This window comes from Lepidochelys kempii, chromosome 6, assembly GCF_965140285.1.
Source record: "Lepidochelys kempii isolate rLepKem1 chromosome 6, rLepKem1.hap1, whole genome shotgun sequence".
NCBI classification, from domain to species: domain Eukaryota; kingdom Metazoa; phylum Chordata; order Testudines; family Cheloniidae; genus Lepidochelys; species Lepidochelys kempii.
Window position 1 is genome coordinate 49,673,548 of NC_136385.1, and position 20,951 is coordinate 49,694,498.

Genomic DNA, 20,951 nt, shown 5'->3' on the forward strand with positions numbered 1-20,951 from the left:
GGCCATATTTAGGGCAAATGAATTACTGTGCTGTCTAGCTATACAGTGGTTTGGAGAGACCAATGGCACCAGAACTACGCCAGGAAATTGATTTGTACTCTCCAGTTAAGCAGATTTTTTAAAAATTGGATCCTGATTTTCTGTCTTGTGTAGCTGTGGCTATAGTGTTGCGATTTACAGACAATAATCACAGTAACGATGATGTGTTAGCAGTGTAGGCTCCAGCGCCTTAGGAGATTTATAGTTCTGCTCAGTGTGAACCAAGGCCGCAGGAGTGACTGTGGGATACTCTCCTGTGGACAGATGAAATGTTTATCACCTATGTCCTGACTCCCCTGCACCAGCTGAGGGAGAGAGCCTGGTACAGCAGTGATCACGCTGGTGACAGCTGGGAGTCAGTCAGGAAGAGGGGCTCCAGGGCGTCACAGCAGCCACGAGACCCAGCCTCCCTACTATGCCCCGCTTTCCCTGGCAGATCCCGCACCCCACTGCACCCAGGACCCCTCGGAGCCCCAGCCCCTCGCACACCGGAGCCCCTGCTACCAGTCCCCGCGAGTCCCCCTCGAGCGCCCGCCAGCTGCTCGCGCAGGCCGGGCCGCTGCACTGCAGTCCCGCAAGAGGCGGCCGGGCTGGGGTCAGGCGGCTCCTCCTCCCGCCGGCGGCCGGGTCACGTGTAGCGGGCGGAGCCGGCTCTCCCGGGGCAGAGCCCCAGACCAGCCCCGGGGGGGCGGGCCCTGCTGCCGCCTTCCTTCTCCCTACGAGCCGGGCGGCCGCGGCCGGGAAGTGTTGCCGGGGAGCGCCTGGCGCAGCCGCCGCTGTCCATGTTGGAGGGAGCTGGCACCGAGAAGGAGCCCCTGCTGCCTGCCCGGACAGCGGGCCGCGGCCACCCGCACAGGGGAACCTTCGGGGCCGGCGACTGCCCCGATCCCGCGGCCTCCTGCACCGTCGAGGACGGTGAGTGGCGCCCGGGGAGCCTCGGGCATGGTGCCACGGGCTGGTGCCTCGCAGAGGGGCAGGGAGATTATGGGGCGTTCCCGGCGTACCCAGGGAGTGGGCTCTGTAAAGTGGCACCTGTATAAGCGCCTGTAGGGGAGTCCATAGTAGGTAGCAGGTTTCAGAGCAGCAGCCGTGTGAGTCTGTATTCGCTAAAAGAACAGGAGGGCTTGTGGCACCTTAGAGACTAACCCATTTATTTGAGCATGAGCTTTCGTATTTTCCACTGAATGCATCCAATGAAGTGAGCTGTAGCTCACAAAAGCTTATGCTCAAATAAATGGGTTAGTCTCTAAGGTGCCACAAGTCCTCCTTTTCTTTTTTGCATAGTAGGTGGGTTTTGCCCCATAGAGCGTAGGCACTGCCGCCCGTGGGTGTGTGGGGGAGCTGGAACATCTAGAGCATGGTGCTTAAAAGACCCCTTAGATCAGCGATCTCAGTGCCTGGGGGTATTGCCTATGAAAAACCCATAGAACATGGACTTCAGCGCCTGCTGGGCGGTGCTTATAGCATATGGACTAGTGCCTGCAGGACCTCGGCCTTGGTGACACTAGGGTGGGTGGCAGCTGCAGAGCAAAGATTCAGGGCCAATAGAGTGATGCCCGTAATCATTCTAGACTGAGGGCTTGTCTGCAGGGGGAAACTGATGAAGTAGTTGATGGTGGAATAAAGTGCACTGGAGTAGCTCCCCATCTGGACAGTCTGTTCTGGAATAAAGGTGATTTGATTCTGGAACAGATTGCTGTGCTTTGGAAGTGCACTGTTTATTCCAGAATAAAGTGATTGTTTATTCCTAAATAGGATGTCCACACAGGGAGCTATTCCAAATTAGTTGTCCTGGAATAAGATAGTTCTGTCAATTTCCCAGTGTAGACAAGCCTTGGTGTATCAGGTTTAATGCCCATAGACTGATAGTGTATATACATAGCTGGCATGTGGATTTCAATTTGATTTGTCACATTGCATTACTTACCTTCACCATGCCACTGATTTATTTACTTACTTGTTTTGGATGAGTCTAGCTGACTGGGGATAATGAGTGAACAAAAACAAGAAGACTTGAGGTTTAACGTGTTTTCAATCATCCACTCCTGCATCATGGTGTTTTCTTTCAGAATTTATTTTATGTTAAGGGCTAAATGCTCCGCCCCCCCCCCCCCCCACAAGAGATGTAGACGTCTTAAGTGGGCGCTTAAGACGTCTTCATGTTAAAGGGAAGGTGTCATGGAAAATTGTATAAACTAAACTTCACACTGTCTTTAGGCTGGGATTTTCAAAGGAGCCAAAGGGAGGGAGGTGCTTATTTCCTATTTGAAATTCAACAAGAGTTGGGTGGCTAACTCTACAACTCTTATCAAATTTCAGTAGGAATCGAGCACCTAACTCCCTTAGGCTTCTTTTGAAAATCCCAGCCTTATATTGCAAGGCACTTTACATACTTGTTTCTAAGAGCCCAATTTTGTGTTGAACTTAGTAGCACTCGTTAGTCTCTAAGGTGCCACAAGTACTCCTTTTCTTTTTGCGAATACAGACTAACACGGCTGTTACTCTGAAACCTGTCAATTACTCATCATTGTGTGACGTAGATCTTAGATCTCAGTCCATCCCATGCTTTGCTGTACATTGGGTTACCCACATTTGCCATTCTTGCCTGTCAATTGCCCTTCTCTCCAAATCTTCCCATTTCATGTTGAGGTGCTTGATGTCATTCAGAACTGTTCATTTCCATGTTATTCATGATCTTCCTCTCTTTCTTCTTGTGTTTGCTGACATCCATTCAAGGATGGTATTTGGTAAGTGTTCTCTTTCGATTCTCAGCACATGTCCCAGCCACTGATGTCTTCTTTTTTAGATTATTTGTGAGAGGGTGTCTTGTCTAGTCATTTTTCTGACTTCTTCCATTGTGTGACTACTCGTGTTAAATACTGCTCACTATAAGGGTAGAATAATTGGGCCCAATCATGTCTATGCTCTGGGCGCTATAGCTGTGTTGCTACAGCTATGGCTCTGTAGCGCCGTTGTGTAGATGCTTCCTACATCAACGGAAGGGTTTTTTTTGGGCACTGTAGGTAATCCATCTCTCTGAATGGCTGTAACTAGGCTGATGGAAGAATTCTTCCATTGACCTAGCTGTGCCTACACTGGATGTTATGTTGGCATAGCTATGGTGCTATGGGGTGTGATTTTTTTCACACCCCGGAGCGCTGTAGCTATGTCTATCTCATTTTGAGTGTAGACTAGGCCTTTGAGTAGCGCATTCTCGGTAGTGCATAAATCACACACAAATTATCTTTACTAGAACTGCAAACACATTTATTTTAATATAAAACCTAAGGGTGGGATTTTTCCAAAGTGCTCAGCATTGGCTTAACACTACTCCCACTGAAATCTCTGGGAGCAGAATTAAGTCAGTGCTGGGTGCTTTTAAAAATCCCATCCTAACTGTTCCTCCCTCTTTCCCCAGTTCCTGACAGTATTCCTGTAATCAACTTTGGCATTATTATTCTGTGGCCACTTAAATGGGGAATCTAAGATTTAAAAAGATAAGACTACTGAAGGCCTTTTCTGCAGTTTGAAAGCAGCCTCTGTTTTTTTGTAAAGCAATTTAATCTCTGTTGCATTTGTCTTCATGGGTGATGTCAGGGTCTGTTTAAAAAAGATGTGGTTGATACACACAAATATGCGGTGACAGTTTTAAATTGTTTGCTAACCTCTTAGGAAATTGAATGCTATTCAAATCAGTCATCTGGGAATTCAATTCAGTGGTGCATATTGCTTAGTGATGCGTTATGCTTTTGAACCAGGGATGTGGGCAAAGCTATACTACCTATGGGATCAATTTTTTTCTCATAACGTCCCAGTCAGCCTCCTTGACTGCTATGTCCTGCAGGGATAGTTTGGAGGTGCTGGTACTGAACTTCTGTCGGCTATAGGAACGTCAGGGGAGATGGCATCTTCTCTTTTTAAATTCAGGCTCTAGAACCTGTTACTAGCGTGTATTATGTGCGTCTCTGAACCCCGTCATCATTTGCTCTCTGAGGGAGAGACTTCTCCTCCTCCCCCACAGGCATGGACTGTTTCTGATTCCCTTTACTGGATTAATTACTGGGGCAATCAAAGATTCCTTGATGCCAAAGGCATATAGTCAAAATAAAGGTGGAAGTGCTCATTCTTCACTCTTGCTGTATATATAACTTACTGCAGACTTTGTTAATTAATTTTGGATTGATAATTTCATAATGGGCTTAAATTGCAGCAAGGGAGATTTAGGTTAGACATTAGGAAAAGCCTCCTAACTGTCAATGTATTTAAACACAAGAACAAATCACCTAGAATGGTTGTGGAATCTCTGTTATTGGAGATTTTTAAGAACAAACCCTGACAAGCATTTGTCTAACCTGTCTAGATAATACTTAGTCCTGCCTTGGTGAAGGGTTCTGGTCTAGATGACCTATCAAGGTCTCTTGCAGTCCTACATTGCCATGATAATATAACGGTTATGTAGTGATGCTTTATTTTACTTCATTACTTGCTGTCAGTTTTTCCCTTGTTTTGGATCCTGCCCTGGTGGATGTAGTAATAAAAGCTGCGGGTAGATATAAAAAGAGAGGACCCAGTCCTTCTCCCATTTCAATCTGTGGCACCATTCCATTGAGTTCAGTGGGATCAAGGTCAGGCCTAGAATTTTGAAGCTATTTATCTTTTTAAAAAATGTAAATCTGCATAACAGACTGAAGTTGTGTTGGACTATAGATGCTACCAAAAAGGAATTTGGCTGAGACTCTATTAAATAGGAATTGTTCTGATTTTCTTTATCTCTGATTTTTGCTGACTGGAAATGCAGCCCTTTGTGCCTGTAATAACAACTAGGTAAGAGTCAGTCACTTAGAAATCATTCCAACAGGATTTATTTCACTTTTCCTTTTCTCTGATTAACCTCTCTATGAGCCCTTGCACTGGAGGGGATGTTTTTGTCAGCAAAACAGTAGGCTTCTGGGAATCAAATACTCAAATCCTGACAAAGAAATCCTGACACTGAGTGCTATGTAAGTTACTCAGAGCTTAATGTCTACATGGGGCAACTTACTGGCATGATACAATTATCAACATAATTTAGCAACATCAAGTAAACTGAAAAAAGGCCACTATTACTCTGAATAAGAGTGTCCAAATGGGGAATTATAACTATAGCAGTAAAGCTATGCCAGTATGTTCTGTGTTTTTACAGTGCCTCGCACAATAGGGTACTGGCCCAGGACTTGGGCTTCCAGAGACTGGTAATAAAAATAATTAACAATAGTAATGCCAGTAAATTTCCCTTTATAGAGAAGCCTTCGATGTGTGGATGTGTGTGTCTTTTGAATAGACTTTGCAAATAGAAATCCTGTCTGCTTGCATAGACATTAAAGTTCTTTTTGAAAGAGGGGTTATCCTTGTGTTCTTGGCCATAATGTCCTCTCCCATTCCCCATACTGTTGTGGGGGGAATGGGAGTGTTCAGCTGATGGTGACCATCATTGCCAACACATGGCTGATTTTCAGTGAATCTCTGTGTATAGTTTGTGATAGATGTTGGTGTCCGTCCTTTGTTGTGAAAGGTGCAGTGTAAATGTAAGAATCTTATTCTTATACCACATGTGTGGGGGAGTATGTAACATTAATAGGGACTGAGATTATTCCTACAGAGTAAGTGAGGGTTCAAATAGCAAGTGTATTATAAACAATTTATCTCCCAGATTTTTAAAGCCATGACTACCTATTTTTTATGGTTTCCTGCAGACTCTTAACTATGTAAGATATGGGAGGTAATTGTCCTGCTCTACTCAGCAACTGGTGAGGCCTCTGCTAGAGTACTATGCCCAGTTCTAGGTGCTTCACTTTAGGAAAGATGAGGACAAATTGGAGAGTCCAGAGGAGAGCAACAAAAATGATAAAAGGTTTAGAAAACCAAACCTAGGTGGAAAGGTTAAAAAAAAAATTGGGTATGTTTGTCTTAAGAAAAGAAGACTGACTGGGGGGACCTGATAAGTCTTCAGATACATTGAGTGTCACAAGGAGGATGGGGATCAGTTGTTCCCCATGTCCACTAAAGGTTGGACAAGAAGAACTGTAATGGGCTTAATCTGCAGCAAGGGTGATTTATGTTAGGTATTAGGAAAAACTTTCCAACTATAAGGGTAGTTAAGTGCCAACAGAGGTTGTGGAATCCCCATCAGAACAGATTAGATAAACACTTGTCAGGGATGGTGTAGGTTTACTTGGTCCTGCCTCAGCTTAAGGGGCTGGACTTAAATGATGTCCCTTCCAGCCCTACATATCTCTGATTTTTATACTTTATTTTGAGCAGTATTGTTCATTTTGGCCCCAGGGTTACCAATGGTCCACACAAATTTTATGCCCCCTTGTTGAAAATGTTTACATCAGAAATAATGAAAAGGTTATAGAAAGAGCTATTTACTCTAAAGAACTGTCTAAAGACTGACAAAGCATTTTAAATTTCCTGAATTAATAATTTTTTTGTATACCTCACGTTGCCACACTGCCACACATTGCATTCCACATTTAGGCCTTGTTAAGTTGAGAGGCATTGTTCTTTGCAGGAGATGGGGGATTGTAGGGACACCGTTCGGACAATTTTTTTTCCAAATTTAAGTTTTGGAAACCTTTCTATTGGCCTTTGGTTTTGTAAAAATTTATTTTTATATGATATCTTTTGACATTTTGATGGGGAAAGGTTGCTCTTTTCCTGCCCTCTCTTCCTGAAACAAATGACCTGTGAATCTTGTAACCCAACCACTTCATTTTAGAAACAAGCTACAGGAGGACCTGAAAGTGAACTTGAGTATATATAGACTAGTCTGTGTTTACGCTGGGTTTACTCACAGATTCTGCAGTGAAGTGTGAAAAGAAAAGTAGATTTCTTTATTTCATATTCACTCAGTTAAGGTAGTGTCTATAAGATAGGAAAGGAAGCTTCATCTCTTCATAATCCACATTCAAAAACACGATAAAATTTGACCATGGTAAGCAAGTTGGTGTGCTTAGACCTCTGCATATTGTGCTGACTTATATTATCTGATTTTTGTGTGCTCCCCTTTCCGTTGTTGTCTCTTGTCTTATACCTATATTGTAAACTCTTTGTGGCACAGATTATCTTTTTGTTTTGTGTTTTGTACAGCACCTAACACACTGGGGTCTTGGACCGTGATGGGGATGCCTAGTTGCTACCATAAATAATAATTAATAATTGGTGCGGCAGGCATTGCCCAGGTAACATAAATGACCACTGTTTCTTTTAACCTCACAGCTGCTGGAGCTGCCCATGATCTTTACATAAACCAAGCTGTAGTATTTATTGAAGATGCAATACAGGTAAATAGAATTTGTTTCTTTCTTACTGTGCCTACAGTGCTGCGTATTTGTTACATGTTAAAATTAAGGCTACAATTTAGTCATGGAGGTCATGGAAGTCACAGCTCTTAGGCTAGCTCTTATTTTCAGAATCTGTTTATTCCACATTTACTTTACTTAGGGTATTTTGAACAAACTTTGATTGAAGGAACGCTAAATAAGTGAGGGTAATAATTATACTTGGTGAGAGTTTAATGAATAGAGCAGGAGACTACTGTCAGAACTCTTGAGTTTTATTTCCTGCTCAGTTATTGGCTAATTGCACGGGTTTAGGCAAGGTAATTAGCCTCTCTGTGCCTCAATTAACTGAGCTATATATGGCAGTAATGATGTCTACCTCCTATAGGTGCTGAGGTATAATTTATGAGAGTAACATGTCTTGAGGTCCTTGGATGAAGAGGTCTTTATAAAAGCAATTTCTTTCCCATATCATTTTTTCTTCACATGTCTGCAAGCTAAGGGGTAGTCATTGGTGGACTTCACTTTACATGAACAGTAATTTTTCTTTTTTCGTTGCCTCTATGCTGAAAGTGTCTCAAATTAGGTTTTAAATAGCTTTTTCTCCCTCTTTGAGGTATAGACCAAATGCAGTGTCTGAATTACTTTTCTGTGCTTTGTCTCCTGCCTCCAGTATCGTTCCATAAACCACCGAGTGGACTCCAAATCGCTGTGGCTTTATCGATGGTACTATTCAAAAATTTGCCAGTGGTGAGAAGTTGGTATTCTGCTCTTTTTGTCTCTCTCATTTAGCAGTGGGTTTTGAAATGACTTCTTGTCTTTCTTTTTTGTTAGTTTGAGTAGCTAATATAATACTTGTTGTTTTATTCCCAAACAAACTTTTTCAGCAAATCAAAATGAAGAATAAATGTGCAAGTGATGAGAATGGACAATAAGAAGTATTGTAAACTCTTACTCCTTCAGATAGCTCTATAGAATTCCGTGGGGCTAGTCACATGAGTAAAGACTGTTTGCAGGAATTAAGGGTTTGCAGGATCATACACTACAGTTATTCAAACTTGTATTTGTTATTAGCATTTAATTAAGCAGCAGCAACTGTGTGTCTTCTAGCTCATCTCTTTTCCAGTGGGTGCTATTAAAAGTCCAACATTTTCCAAGCTGTGGTATTTGGTTTGAGGCCAGCCTTTTTATTCTAAATGCAGACAAAAGTCCTGTACTGCTTAGAGGTGTGATATAGTGCTTTCAGATGGTGTCCATTATATGCATTAAGCTTAATACCATTATGAAATTTGATATCCTTCTGATCTCATTTAATTTTGTCATTGGTGTCTGCACCCTTTAATTCCTGTCTTTATGTTCCCCACCCTTCCAGGGTTTTGAGTCTCACCATTACTCTAATCCTGGCTCTGGCTTTCATTGAAACCCCTTCTTCGCTCACGATCACGTCGGATGTACGATATCGCGGCACAGCCTGGGAGCCTCCTTGTGGCCTGACTGAAAGTATAGAGCTGCTTTGTTTCCTCGTCTTTATAGCTGACGTCTCTGGGAAGGTGAGCAGAGTCATGGTCTGTACAGTATGTAAGAAGCATGTGTGCTTGCTCAGCATATTTATGGTAGACTCGGTCAAAGTGATGTGTCTGTCCCTCCTTTATATTTTGGGAGATGGTGTGATTTGAAAGGATATTGAGGTTTGCAGTTTTTGAATTTGTGGTGTTTATATCTTAAATTTTGGAAAAAATGCAACTTCACATTGATGTATAAAAACAGTGCAAAAACACTTCAAAATTAGGGAGATACTAGTCATACATTTCCAAGAAATACAACCATATTTCCTTAAATTCAGACAGCTGTTCACTGACAATAAATAAATTGATAATTGTGTTGCTAAGGGCCAGATCTGGCTGACCTTATTTGGCCAGGTATTCTTGCTATTTTTGTTCGGGTTGTAGAATTGGGCCCTAAATGATCCAGTTTTCTCAGATTCAGACTAATTTCTGAAGTTTGAACCCTTAAGTGCTTCCTATTTTTGAAGGATCAGCATTTTGATCACTACACAGATATTTACCGTGTGTGTGTGTGTGTGTGTGTATATATATATGGTTTACTCAAAGAGGTGAGGAGCACCTGCAACTTCTGTTGACTCTTACTTAGCTCCGCTAGTAGAAGAATTCTAGGATTCAGTGTAAGGTGTGTTTGCCACATTCCGTGGGAAATATTTGCAACAAAGACTGAGGCGTTGTCTACACTGGCAAGTTTCTGTGCAGTAAAGCAGATTTCTGCGTTGTAACTCCCATGGTGTACACACTGCCAAGCCACTGAGTGAGCAGAAACTGCACAGTTGCAGTGCTCTAAACAAACTACCCCGATGAGAGGTATACAGTTTTCTGCGCCGGGGATACAGCACCACGGTGCCAGTGTAGACACCCTGGTCAATTACAGTGCTGTGATTGGCCTTTGGGAGGCGTCCCACAATGCCTGTTCTCGCCTCTCTGGCCATCGGTTTGAACTCTACTGCCCTGCCGTCAGGTGACCAACTGTCATCCCCACTTCGTAAATTCCTTGGGAATTTTGAAAGTCCCCTTCCTGTTTGCTCAGTGATGCGTGCAGTGGTCTCAGTGCATCTTTCCAGGTGAGCAAGCCTGCTCCATGCACCAGGCGATCCCCGCTTGGAGCAATGCCAAGCTCCCCATCAGCATTTGGGGAGAGGAGGCTGTTCAGTCCCAGCTGCACCCCAGCCGTAGGAATTATGACACCTACTGACAGATTTCACAGTGCATGGCAGAAAGGGGTCATGACTGGGACACACTGCAGTGCAGGGTCAAAGTGAAGGAGCTGCAGAACACCTACCACAAGGCGCGGGAGGCAAGTCGCCACTCCGGTGCTGCGCCCATGAGCTGCCGGTTCTACAAAAAGCTGGACGCAGTACTTGGTGACGACTCCACCTCCACTGCGAAGGCCACTGTGCATACTTCAGTGGCTCGCCTGCCAGTCGAGAGTGGACCGAACCAGGAGGAGGAAATCTTGGACGAGGATGTGGAGAGGGAGGGGGACCCAGAGGCAGAGGACGACTTGGAGGTCAGAGATGCATGCAGCCCAGAGCTCTTCTCTACCCCTCAGGAGGCTAGGCAGTCACAGCTGTCGGATCTTGGCGAAGCACAAACAGGAGAGGAGGCCCCTGGTAAGTGGCTTTGATTTGGGAATCGCTGAAGCGAGTTGTTGGGGGCAGGAGGGTTGCAGAAAGCAGGCTTGTGTCGGTATGATGCGCGTACCACCACATGCCTAATCTGAGTGGTGGAACAGGGTGTTGATTGACTCCCTCACTTCCTGGGAATCTGCCTCAGAGATCTCCATGAAACTCTCATGGAGATACTGGGCAATCCGCTGCTGCAGGTTCTTTGGCAGAGCTGCTTTGTTTTTTGCCCCATTAAGGGTAACTTTCCTGCACCACTCTGCTGTCACTGGGGGCCTGGGGGGACACCATTGCTGCACACAGGCGAGCTGCATAAGGGTCAGGGCGGAAGCCGCAGTCTTGGAGAAGACCCTCCCGTGATTTTCTGCTCACCAAGTTATTCCCTAAACTATAAAGGCAAGAAGAGTGCGACATTGATCTCGCAACGCATAACAGTTACGACACGAGATTGCTTGTGGCATTCATGGAGGTGCTGACCACAGTGGAAGGCTTCTTTTGGGCTTGGAAAATAAGCACTGAGTGGTGGGATCACATCGTCATGCACGTTTGGGATGATGAGCAATGGCTGCAGAACTTTCGGATGAGGAAAGCCACATTCATGGGCCTGTGTGATGAGCTCACCCCAGCCCTGTGGCGCAAGGACATGAAAATGAGAGCTCCCCCGTCGTTGGAGAAGCGCATGGTGATTGCACTGTGGAAACTGGCTACTCCAGACTGCTACCAATCGGTCGCTAACCAGTTCGGAGTGGGAAAGTCGACCGTTGGACTCATGTTGATGGAAGTATACAGGGCCATTAATCGCATCCTGCTCCGAAAAACCATGACTCTGGGGAACATGCGTTTCATTGTGGATGGCTTACAAATGGGCTTCCCTAACTGCAGAGGGGTGATAGATGGCACGCATATTCCAGTTCTGGCACCTAGCCAGACCACCTAGCCACTGAGTACATTAATCATAAAGGGTATTTCTCAATAGTTCTCCAGGTGCTTGTAGATCACCGTGGGTGTTTCATGGACATTAACTCAGGCTGGTCCTGAAAGGTGCACAATGCACGGATCTTTTGGAACACTGAGCTGTTCAGGAAGCTGCAAGCAGGAACTTTCTTTCTGGACCAGAAGATCACCCTAGGGGAAGTCAAAATGCCCATTGTGATCCTGGGAGACCCTGTCTACCCCTTAATGCTGTGGCTTATGAAGCCATGCATGGGGCACCTTGACAGCAGCAAGGAGTGGTTCAACAGGCTGAGCAAGTGCAGAATGGGTGTTGAGTGTGCTTTTGGCTGTTTAAAGGCCTGCTGGTGCTGCCTCTATGGGAAGCTGGACCTGGCCGATGACAATATTCCTATGCTTATAGCTGCATGCTGTACGCTCCATAATATTTGTGAAGGGAAGGGTGAAAGTTTCACTCAGGGCTGGACCGCTGAGGTTCAGTGCCTGGAGGCTGAATTTGAACATCCAGAGACCAGAGCTATTAGAGGGTTGCGTGTGGGCCATAAAGATCAGGGATGCCTTGAGGCAGCAATCTGAAGCTGAAAGCCACTAATATTTGTTGCTATGCTCGGGAATGCAGTGCTTGTAATGCTAGGAGACGATTGTGATTGGTGTAGATGATGCACTTTGAAGGTGTAAGAAAATTGCCTGTTGCTTTGCAGGGCTCTATTTGCTTTCAATTAATGTAATAAAGATTACTTTCAAACCAAAAGAATTATTTTATTAAAAAAACAACAGCCAGAGGAGAGAGAAACAAAAAACACATTACCACTGAGGGGGAAGGGGGAAGGGAGGGTCCCAGCAGTAGGTTGGGTCCCAGGATGGTTAAAGATTTGTGTATGTCCAGGTATCATATCCAGCCTCTCCTTTGGAGTACAGTGCAGCAGGTACTGTACTTCAGCAGGGCTAAACTGCAGAGGGACGGGTGTTGAGTGCAGTGGGTACTGGGAGTCCGCAAGGCTGGACTGTGACGGGGCAGGAGTTGAATGCAGCGAGTACAGACTGGAGCCAGGAGGTTGATAAGAGGTGTGTTGGCAGTGTCTGGGGGGCGCATGGGAAAGAGTTTTGCAACAACAGCTGCCGGGGAGGGCGGGTGCGGAGCTACTCAGTTTGCAGTGTTAGTGGCTCCTGGAGCATGTCTGCTTGGCACTCCATAATGTGTAAGAGCTGCTCCGTGGCTTCGTTCTGGCGCGCCACATTCTCCTTTCTGTCCCTCTTCTCGGTGTCCTGCCACTCCTTCAATTCTTGTTTTTCGGCTGCGGAGTGCATCATGACATCATGCAGCAAGTCCTCCTTAGTTCTTCATGGCCACTTTCTAATTCTGCGCAGCCATTCAGCTGGCGATAACAGAGGGAGGCTGGGCTCCCCAGGTCACATCTGTGAAGCCAAAATGCAACATTTTACAGAAGTAGTATTATTTGCAACACACAGACCAATGATTTAAAACACGGCCACTATTCTCAAACCTGTCACTAACTGGCTGACCCCAGACAAGCACACATGAGCCACAAGACTTCCAAAATGGAGAGTTGGGGCAGGGGAAATCAGTGTTCCAGGACCATACTGTATGTGGGGCACGTGGCTCTTGGGGAGAGCCAGCACTGGGGGGGGGGCCTTATAATCATTCCTGTCCCCACATTTTCCACAGGCTGTATTCATTATGGAAGATATTTCACTGCTGTTAGTGAGAGTGAGCAGCATATTGATAAACAGTGCGGGATCCATTCCTGCAGACCAAAGAGGCAGAGCGTGCAGTACACAAACTGTTGAAAGAATGTGCCAAATGCGGACGGAAGCACAGGGATTGCTGGGATGTGAAGCAATGCATCACAGGGCATTGGTACAGGTCCCAGGTTGCCCTGCGATCCCCTCCGCCTTCCCAGAACTCTTAGTGGCAGAAGAGGAAGAGAAGCTCTGTGGGATAGCTGCCCAGAGTGCACCGCTCCGAATACTGCTGCAAGCACCACAAGTGTGAACTTGCTATTGTGCAGGCAGCTGACAGCATTAACACGCAACAGCAGTTTCCCTTCAGTGCTCTCTGAGCGGCGCTGTAACTCTGCCAGTGTAGACATACCCTTAAAAATAACACATCTTTGACAGTGTATTTGGATCAGTTTCCTTTTCAGTTTAGCCCCTACTCAACTTGTTATGGTTTAACAGATGTTTAAATTTTGTTTGCCTTCCAGAGTTATTTAATTGGTTGGGAAGAATTTCAGAAAACGAAATGGCTGCTGGCTTATATCCTGACACTGGTGGTTTCCCTTATCGACTGGACTGTGTCACTGAGCTTTTCTTGTACAGAGGTAAGAATTGTTTTTACCTCCATCCCTCCCCAAACTATCAGCAGGCTTGTGGCAGGGAGGGAATTACTGCAGGGAAGGCAGTTAGGAGGGCCTGGACTGTGTGGTGCCTAAAAATTTCAGTGCAGGGTGGGGAGTCTTGCTTTTATTGTCTTGTGTTTGCTGCTGGAGTGAACATAATGAGACATTAGGAAACACCTGCTGTAGCAAAGCTAGTCTTTAGGGACTCTTAATTTGAGTTTCTCAATAAAGGATGTAATGCTTTCTGTAAAATTAAATAAAGCTTTGCCAGTATAAGTAGTCTTTGTGATAATTTGAATGGAATAGAAAAGAATCTGGCCATTAGCAGAAATTTCATTTTGCAGGAGGGAGAGGACAGAATTTTCCATTGAATTTAACTGTGTAGGATTTACGGAGGGTAGCTGCCCATGGCCAGCACTCCATTTCAAAATGTCGAGATAAATATAGTGCCAAATCTTGCGTTTTCAGAGGGAGTTGCAGTCATTTTAACCATGTGACTTTACAAGAGCAATATGATGATAAATCTTGTGATATGCTTCTAAACACACATATCCTAATGATAGTAACCTAGCTTTTCACTCATCTTCCTCCACTGTGCAACAGCTCCCCTGGCTGTAAGTCACTCGCACTGAATCATCATCAATCAGTGATTACAAAATATTCAAATGTACAGGAAGAGAATGAGGTTGGAGTTTTGCATTTTGTGTTAATGCAGATTCCTGTGCCAAAGCCATTGTCAAACACGACTCACCCACCCCCAGCAAAGCATGTAAACCTTGCTTCAGGTCATTTGCAGGAGTAGCCAGGGGTTGAATGCAGTTGGCACTGTTAGTGTCAAACTGTTAGCCTCACAATTTTGTAATGCATATTTTAGTGACTAGGATACTGGTGCAGTGGCAAAGAAAGAATTTTTAATGTTGAATGGACATAACAGCTGAACTTGCATATGAAGCAGGAGTGTTCTGCTGTCCCAGCTAGCTTCTTTTTTTATGTTTTACCTGAGAGACAAGGTGGGTGAAGTAATATCTTCTATTGGACCAATTTCTCTTCATGAAAGAGATAAGCTTTTGAGCTACACAGAGCTCTTCTTCAGGTCTGGGAAAGGTAATCAGAATGTCACAGCTAAATACATGATGGAACAGATTGTTTAGCATAAATAGTTTACCCATATTGTAAGAGACCAAGGTGAAGTGCCAGTTAGCTGCAATCATAGGACTAAAAAAGAGGGGATTAGTGGGTTACAGATTGTTATAGTAAACTATAAATCCAATGTGTTTATTAAGTTTGTGATTTCTAGTGTCTAGCAAAGTTATGAATGAAAGCTCTTCTTTTGAAGATGTTGTGCAAGTTTACTTTGAGGATGAGGATTGAGAGTTCAGATATGGAGTAATCATTCTGTGAGGAGTGTTCACCCGTGGGTGATAGTGTTTTTTGTCCTTTATCATTTTTTGTGTGTGAGTTCTATATCTGACTCATCAAACCCCATCTTCAGAGGAAACTTGCACAACACTTTCAAAAGACAAGCTTGGGAGCTTAAATTCATAACTTTGCTAGACACTAGAAATTAATTTTCCCCCTACTGTTACTCAGCCTTCTTGTCAACTGTTTGAAATGGGCCATCCTGATTATCACTACAAAAAGTTTTTTTCTTCCTGCTGATAATAGCCCATCTTAATTGATTACTCTCGTTAGAGTTGGTATGGCAACCTCCATTTTTTCATGTTCTCTGTATATATATCTTCCTACTGTATTTTCCACTGCATGCATCTGATGAAGTGGGCTTTAGCCCTCAAAAGCTTAGGCTCAAATAAATTTGTTAGTCTCTAAGGTGCCACAAGTGCTCCTCGTTCTTTTAATGGACTTAATAAAGACACTGGAATTATGACTTATTACAACAATCTGTAACCCACTAACAGCCCCCCCCCGTCCCCTCCTGTGACAAGAGGGGTGTTAACGGGTCACTTCATCTTGAATGGACCCTTGAAATACGTGTTAACTACTTATGCTAAACAATCTGTTCCACTTTGTATTTAGCTGTGGCACTCAGGCTTTGTATACACTGGAAAGTGAGAGACAAAACTTTTGTCGTTCAGAGGTGTTAAAAAAATACCACCACCCCGAAAGACAAAAGTTGATGACAAGCGTTGGTGTGAACAACGCTTTGTCGGCAGGAGAGCGCTCTCCTACTGACAAACAGCAGCTACACTGTGCGTCTTTTAGTGGCACAGCTATGTTGCTAAAATCTGCGTAGTGTAGACATAGCCTCGGAGTACGTTTCCCAGACCTGAAGAAGAGCTCTGTGTGTCTCACCAACAGAAGTTGGTCCAATAAAAGATATTACCTCATCCACCTTGTCTTGCTAATATGCTGGTACCAATGCTGCATACTTTTGAAGCAGGTTTAAATACAATAATAATAACAACAAAAAAGGCATCAGACCAAAACCCTGGTTGAGGGAATGAGGTAAATGTCTTGTTTTGTTGCTGCATCAAGTTAATGCAAGTTAGTCTCTATATTGGCTAGCAACTGCTTCTGAATCCAAACCATTGTTAATATTTAGGCCTGGTCTGTACATAGTTTTTGTACATTTTGTGATTTTTCTACTGAAAGAGTTAAATCTGCACAGTAGTGCTCTATCGTATTATAACCTATTCTCCTCCTTTTATGGGAATGAGCTATACTGGGATAAGCTCCTTTATACCAATATAGCTGCATCCAATCTTCGGTGGTGGTGGGCTTGTACTACTTTCACTATATAGGTATAGTTAAAATGGTATAGTTTTTGTGTATAGAAAAGCTTTTTGGGAAAACCCGATGCACCCTAATGTACAAATCCTGGACCCAACTGTCTGTAAACTAAAGAAAACCGTGTGTGTCTAAAATGGTACGTTTACCTCCATCCCTCATCCTTGTAGTGATCCTGATGATTTTTCAGTGGCCTAAGGAGTCCTTCAGCAAAATCAGAGAAGTAAAGACTTTATATTTCTAACCTAAAAAAGGTCTGTAGGGGAGAGGGGAAGCAGAAGTAAAAGATAAATACAGCATGAAAAGTTACTGTGTTCATATATAATAAAAAAAATCAAATGACAAAACTATTTTCCCTTTTGAGGATCACTTTAAAAAAATTAAAGAATTTGTTTAAAAAAATATTTACATAAAGGCTGATTTAAAAAAAACACTAGATTTTTGTAAGTTGCTTTCCCCTGTGTGCAATACAAGTTGCCTTTTGCTTGCAGAATAAAGCTTTGTAAAATCATATACTTGGTAAGGGTTTGAGAACTAATGGTTAGAACAAGGGACTGAGTCAAAAATCCAGGGTAATAGCATGCTCAGCCACTGATTCACTCTGTGTCCTGGAGCAGGTTATGTATTAGCTGCTTTGAAAATTCCACCCTTAACCTTTGTGAGCCTCAGTTTACCTGGCTGTAAAATGAAACGAATGATCAATAGGTGCCTTGCAAGATGATGGAAGACTAATTCATGAGTGTTTGTAAAACACACTGAGATCCTTGTGTACAAGGGGCTTTAGAAGTACAAAGTATTCTAATCGCCTTCATTTATTGTCTGAACTTTGGACTGGGTTTAGCTGTTGCATAATAAAAATTCCTTTTATGAAGTGTCATTATCTCTGGAAACCCATCTTTTTCTTCATCTTTTCTGACAAAAATGCCTAAAAAATTAGTGGTGTCTGCTGTGTGAAACTTTGTAGGGCTCAATACCAAATCCACTATTTTATTTTCACAGACTGTAAGAATAAGACGAATTCTCCGGCCCTTCTTTCTCCTTCAGAACTCCTCTATGATGAAAAAGACATTAAAATGCATCAACAGCACTCTGCCAGAAATGGCAAGGTAGGTAACAGCACAGTAATTTCCCTCAGATCTGTTGCAGCCTTGTACCTGAACATGCTTTTTAGGTAGTCTCATTATTCTGGGAGTGTGGAGTCTGGACAGGTTCTATGTTAAGAGAGACCAGCTAGGTAAATGATTAGCCACTGAGCGGATGAAAGAAAATCCCTTACAGGAGCAGGCTGTGGCCTGCCTATAGCTGGGAAAATTATCTATGCAGTAACTTAAATGTTACCCAAGTGGTGAGGTGAGCTAATTCTGTTCTGTATAGTTTCTCATACTGCGCTTATCAACGTAGTATTTGAGTGCCTTCCAGTAGTGCATTAAGTTATGTGACTAGGGGTTGGTCTACACTACAGAGTTAGGTCGACTTAACTCTGTAGGTGTCTAGACTACAACGTTGCTCCTGCTGATTTAAGTCACCCACTACACCTACCTAATAGCTCTACCTCCGCGAGGGGCGTAGTGCTTAGGTTGATGTAGTTAGGGTGACACAGTGTCTGTGTAGACACTGTGTTACTTACTTTGCCTGTTGGCTATCAGCCCCACACATGGCTTACAGCTGGAGCCCCCTTACCCCAGGGTTAACAGTCCCAGCTGTCAGCCCTGCATGGGGGTCATAGTTGGAACCTTCTACCCTGGCAAGGGTGTGTGTGTGTGCTCCAGCTTTCAGTGCCCCACAATGCCCCACACAGTTAAGTCGATGGAAGCGCTCCTAGTGAAGACATGCACCACCAACAGAGGGGGTGTAGAGTGGACATGAACCATTGCAGTAATTATTGCAGTGGTTGTACGTCGACCCATCTTAGGTCGCCTTAATTTTGTAGTGTAGACAAGGCCTAAATCTGCAACTGTCATGTGTTGTTTGTTTTCTCTTCCTCTTCCTGGGGGAGAGGCATGAGCAGTGGAATGTTTTGTTTTGGTAGGCTTTTAGGGTTCGTTAGGTTGGTTGCTTGTTTTAACTATGCATGTTACTATGCTTCCCATCACAATGGCCAAAGGCTCTCAAAGTTTCACTTCCTTTCTGGGAGCTTGAGGCCTGGTGATTGTGTACCTTATCCTGAGAGTTGTGGGTATGATCACTTCTCAGTATCAGATCACTTGTCTATTTTAAGTCTTGCCAGCAAGCATGTGGTGCCTATAAAACAAGTAGCAGTAGTGATGATTTGTGCATGTGAACGTGTTTGTCTCTCACACTTTTATATAATACTTGTTACTCATACAGATCTTTTTATACTGAAAGTACTATTGTGACTGGGGTCCTAGTGGGGAGCCAGCTGTGGTCACTCAATTAGAGGGAAATGGAAAGAATGGGACAGACAATCCCCATAAAGCTGGTGGCTATTCCAATACTTAGATTTACCAAGCCAGCATAAAACAGCTTCTTTATTACCTTACGGGTTACTCAGAAGTCCAAACAACACAGTTCCCTTAAAGTGATCCAGCCTCTGGTCTCCATCCAGGTACCCATGTCAAATATAATGAAAATTTCTGTAAATCTTATTTCATCATATAAAAGAAAAGGTTCTACCAATCCCAAAGTACCGGACACATTACCTCCTAGGTTAATGAATGTTTCAGATCTTACCCAAATACATGCTACAGCCAATTCTTATTAACTAAACTAAAATTTACTAAAAAACAAAAGAGAGAGAGTATGGTTAAAAGATCAGTATACATACAGACATGAGTTCAACTCATTGAGGTTCAGATTCACAGCAGGGATGGTGAGCTTTGTAGTTGCAAAGAGTTCCTTTAGAATTCAGTTCATGGGTCATCGTCCAATGTCCAAATCTCATATTCAGGGCGTACCAGCATAACTGGGACCTCAATCTTGCAACTTAAACTTCCCCCGAAGAAGCTTATGCAGATCTGAGATGACAGAATCAGGACCCAAGGATCTTTTATACAATTTCATGTCCTCTTTGACAAGTTGGGAGTTCTTCGGGGAACAAAAGGACTTTGAAGGAGGTCCATCACCAGTACTTAGCTATATGAATTAACATAAGGCCATTTGCTTGTTCCTCCATCATTCACAGTGCTTTTCAAAGACAGATGAATACGGAGACATCCCATGTTTACAATTCATTTAAATGATATCAGAATACAGCATAGACAGGGACTGTTGATTACATTGTTGACCCTACTCATACATATGTAAATACACAAAAACACAAACATTATCTCCCCACATGTCTTTTGAGGGTTATTTATTTTGCAGGATGTTTAACCCTTTCTAGCCATGCGTCACAACTATGTACATTAATCCTCATAACCCCCTTGCATTAGGGGAATCAGACATCAACTGGTTAAGTGTCTTGTCCAGGACCCCTGAGAGAATCTGTTTCAGAGCTGTGAGTAGAACATAGGGAATTCTTGGGTCCCAATTATGAACTCAAACCATTAGGCTACCTTCTCCTTTGATGCATTTATTGCAGGGTGCTTTACTTCAGTATTTTCATTCTTGGGGGAGCATTATCAGTACAGATATTGATTTGTATGTTCTTATTAGAAGCCTTTAACTAGAAAACAAAGTAAGGGGTGCAATCAAACGGCATGATGCTTTTTTAAAGAGACTTGTTCCTGCACATGCGTGTGTATGGTATATAGACTTTGCTATATCCCGTCACATCTCTTTGATTCAGACAGGGCATATTAATCTTAGAATCAAAGATCTATACAAACCCACTAAGACTATATATTTTTGCCAAAGGAGGTCATAAGGCCTAATGCTATAGAAACAATCCTCATAATTCGGTGACAGAAGACTATGACCCTGATTTTGGAAAGCATTTAGATGCATACTTAAGTCCCATTGACTTCAGTCCTGCAGTCAGTTTTGATTAAAGTCAATGACACATGCTTACGGGTCCTGAATTGGGATGCTGTTCCGAATAAGGCCTGTATGATTTGTTTAACTACTTTGCTCTAGCTTTTTTTAAAAACATTGTTTTTGTTTAGGACTGCATCCTCTTGTGTTTTAGCAAAAAACTGATGTCGACATATATATTTTCTCTCTGATAGCGTTGTTCTGCTGCTAGCTGTTCACTTGTGTCTCTTTACCATGTTTGGTATGCTGCTGTTTGCTCGATCAAAGGTAACTAATAACTAACATTTATGCTGTGACAAATCCCAATATTGTTTTTTCTGGCCTGAGTGGCTGTTGCATATGTTGGTTGTATGACTAAGCCAGAGAAACCCGTTCCCCAGCCTTCTTTGCCAGAACTCTTGGGATGGATTT

The 20,951-nt window shown here is 43.5% G+C and overlaps 1 protein-coding gene across 4 annotated transcripts in view; it reads left to right on the forward strand.

Annotated features, from left to right (window-relative positions):
* The first annotated feature begins 679 nt into the window (after positions 1 to 679).
* Positions 680 to 20,951, forward strand: part of TPCN2 (two pore segment channel 2) — a 57,620-nt gene continuing 37,348 nt past the window's right edge. For 3 of the 4 annotated variants that reach the window (XM_073347861.2, XM_073347860.2, XM_078853250.1), the window contains exons 1-7: positions 680 to 954; positions 7,300 to 7,364; positions 8,035 to 8,111; positions 8,734 to 8,911; positions 13,728 to 13,844; positions 17,607 to 17,713; positions 20,735 to 20,807. In XM_073347861.2, the coding sequence (XP_073203962.2) occupies positions 822 to 954; positions 7,300 to 7,364; positions 8,035 to 8,111; positions 8,734 to 8,911; positions 13,728 to 13,844; positions 17,607 to 17,713; positions 20,735 to 20,807 (750 nt within the window). In that variant the 5' untranslated portion in view covers positions 680 to 821. Of the gene's footprint in view, positions 955 to 7,299; positions 7,365 to 8,034; positions 8,119 to 8,733; positions 8,912 to 13,727; positions 13,845 to 17,606; positions 17,714 to 20,734; positions 20,808 to 20,951 lie in introns of those variants that run through there. The other variant, XM_073347863.2, reaches the window with a different exon arrangement.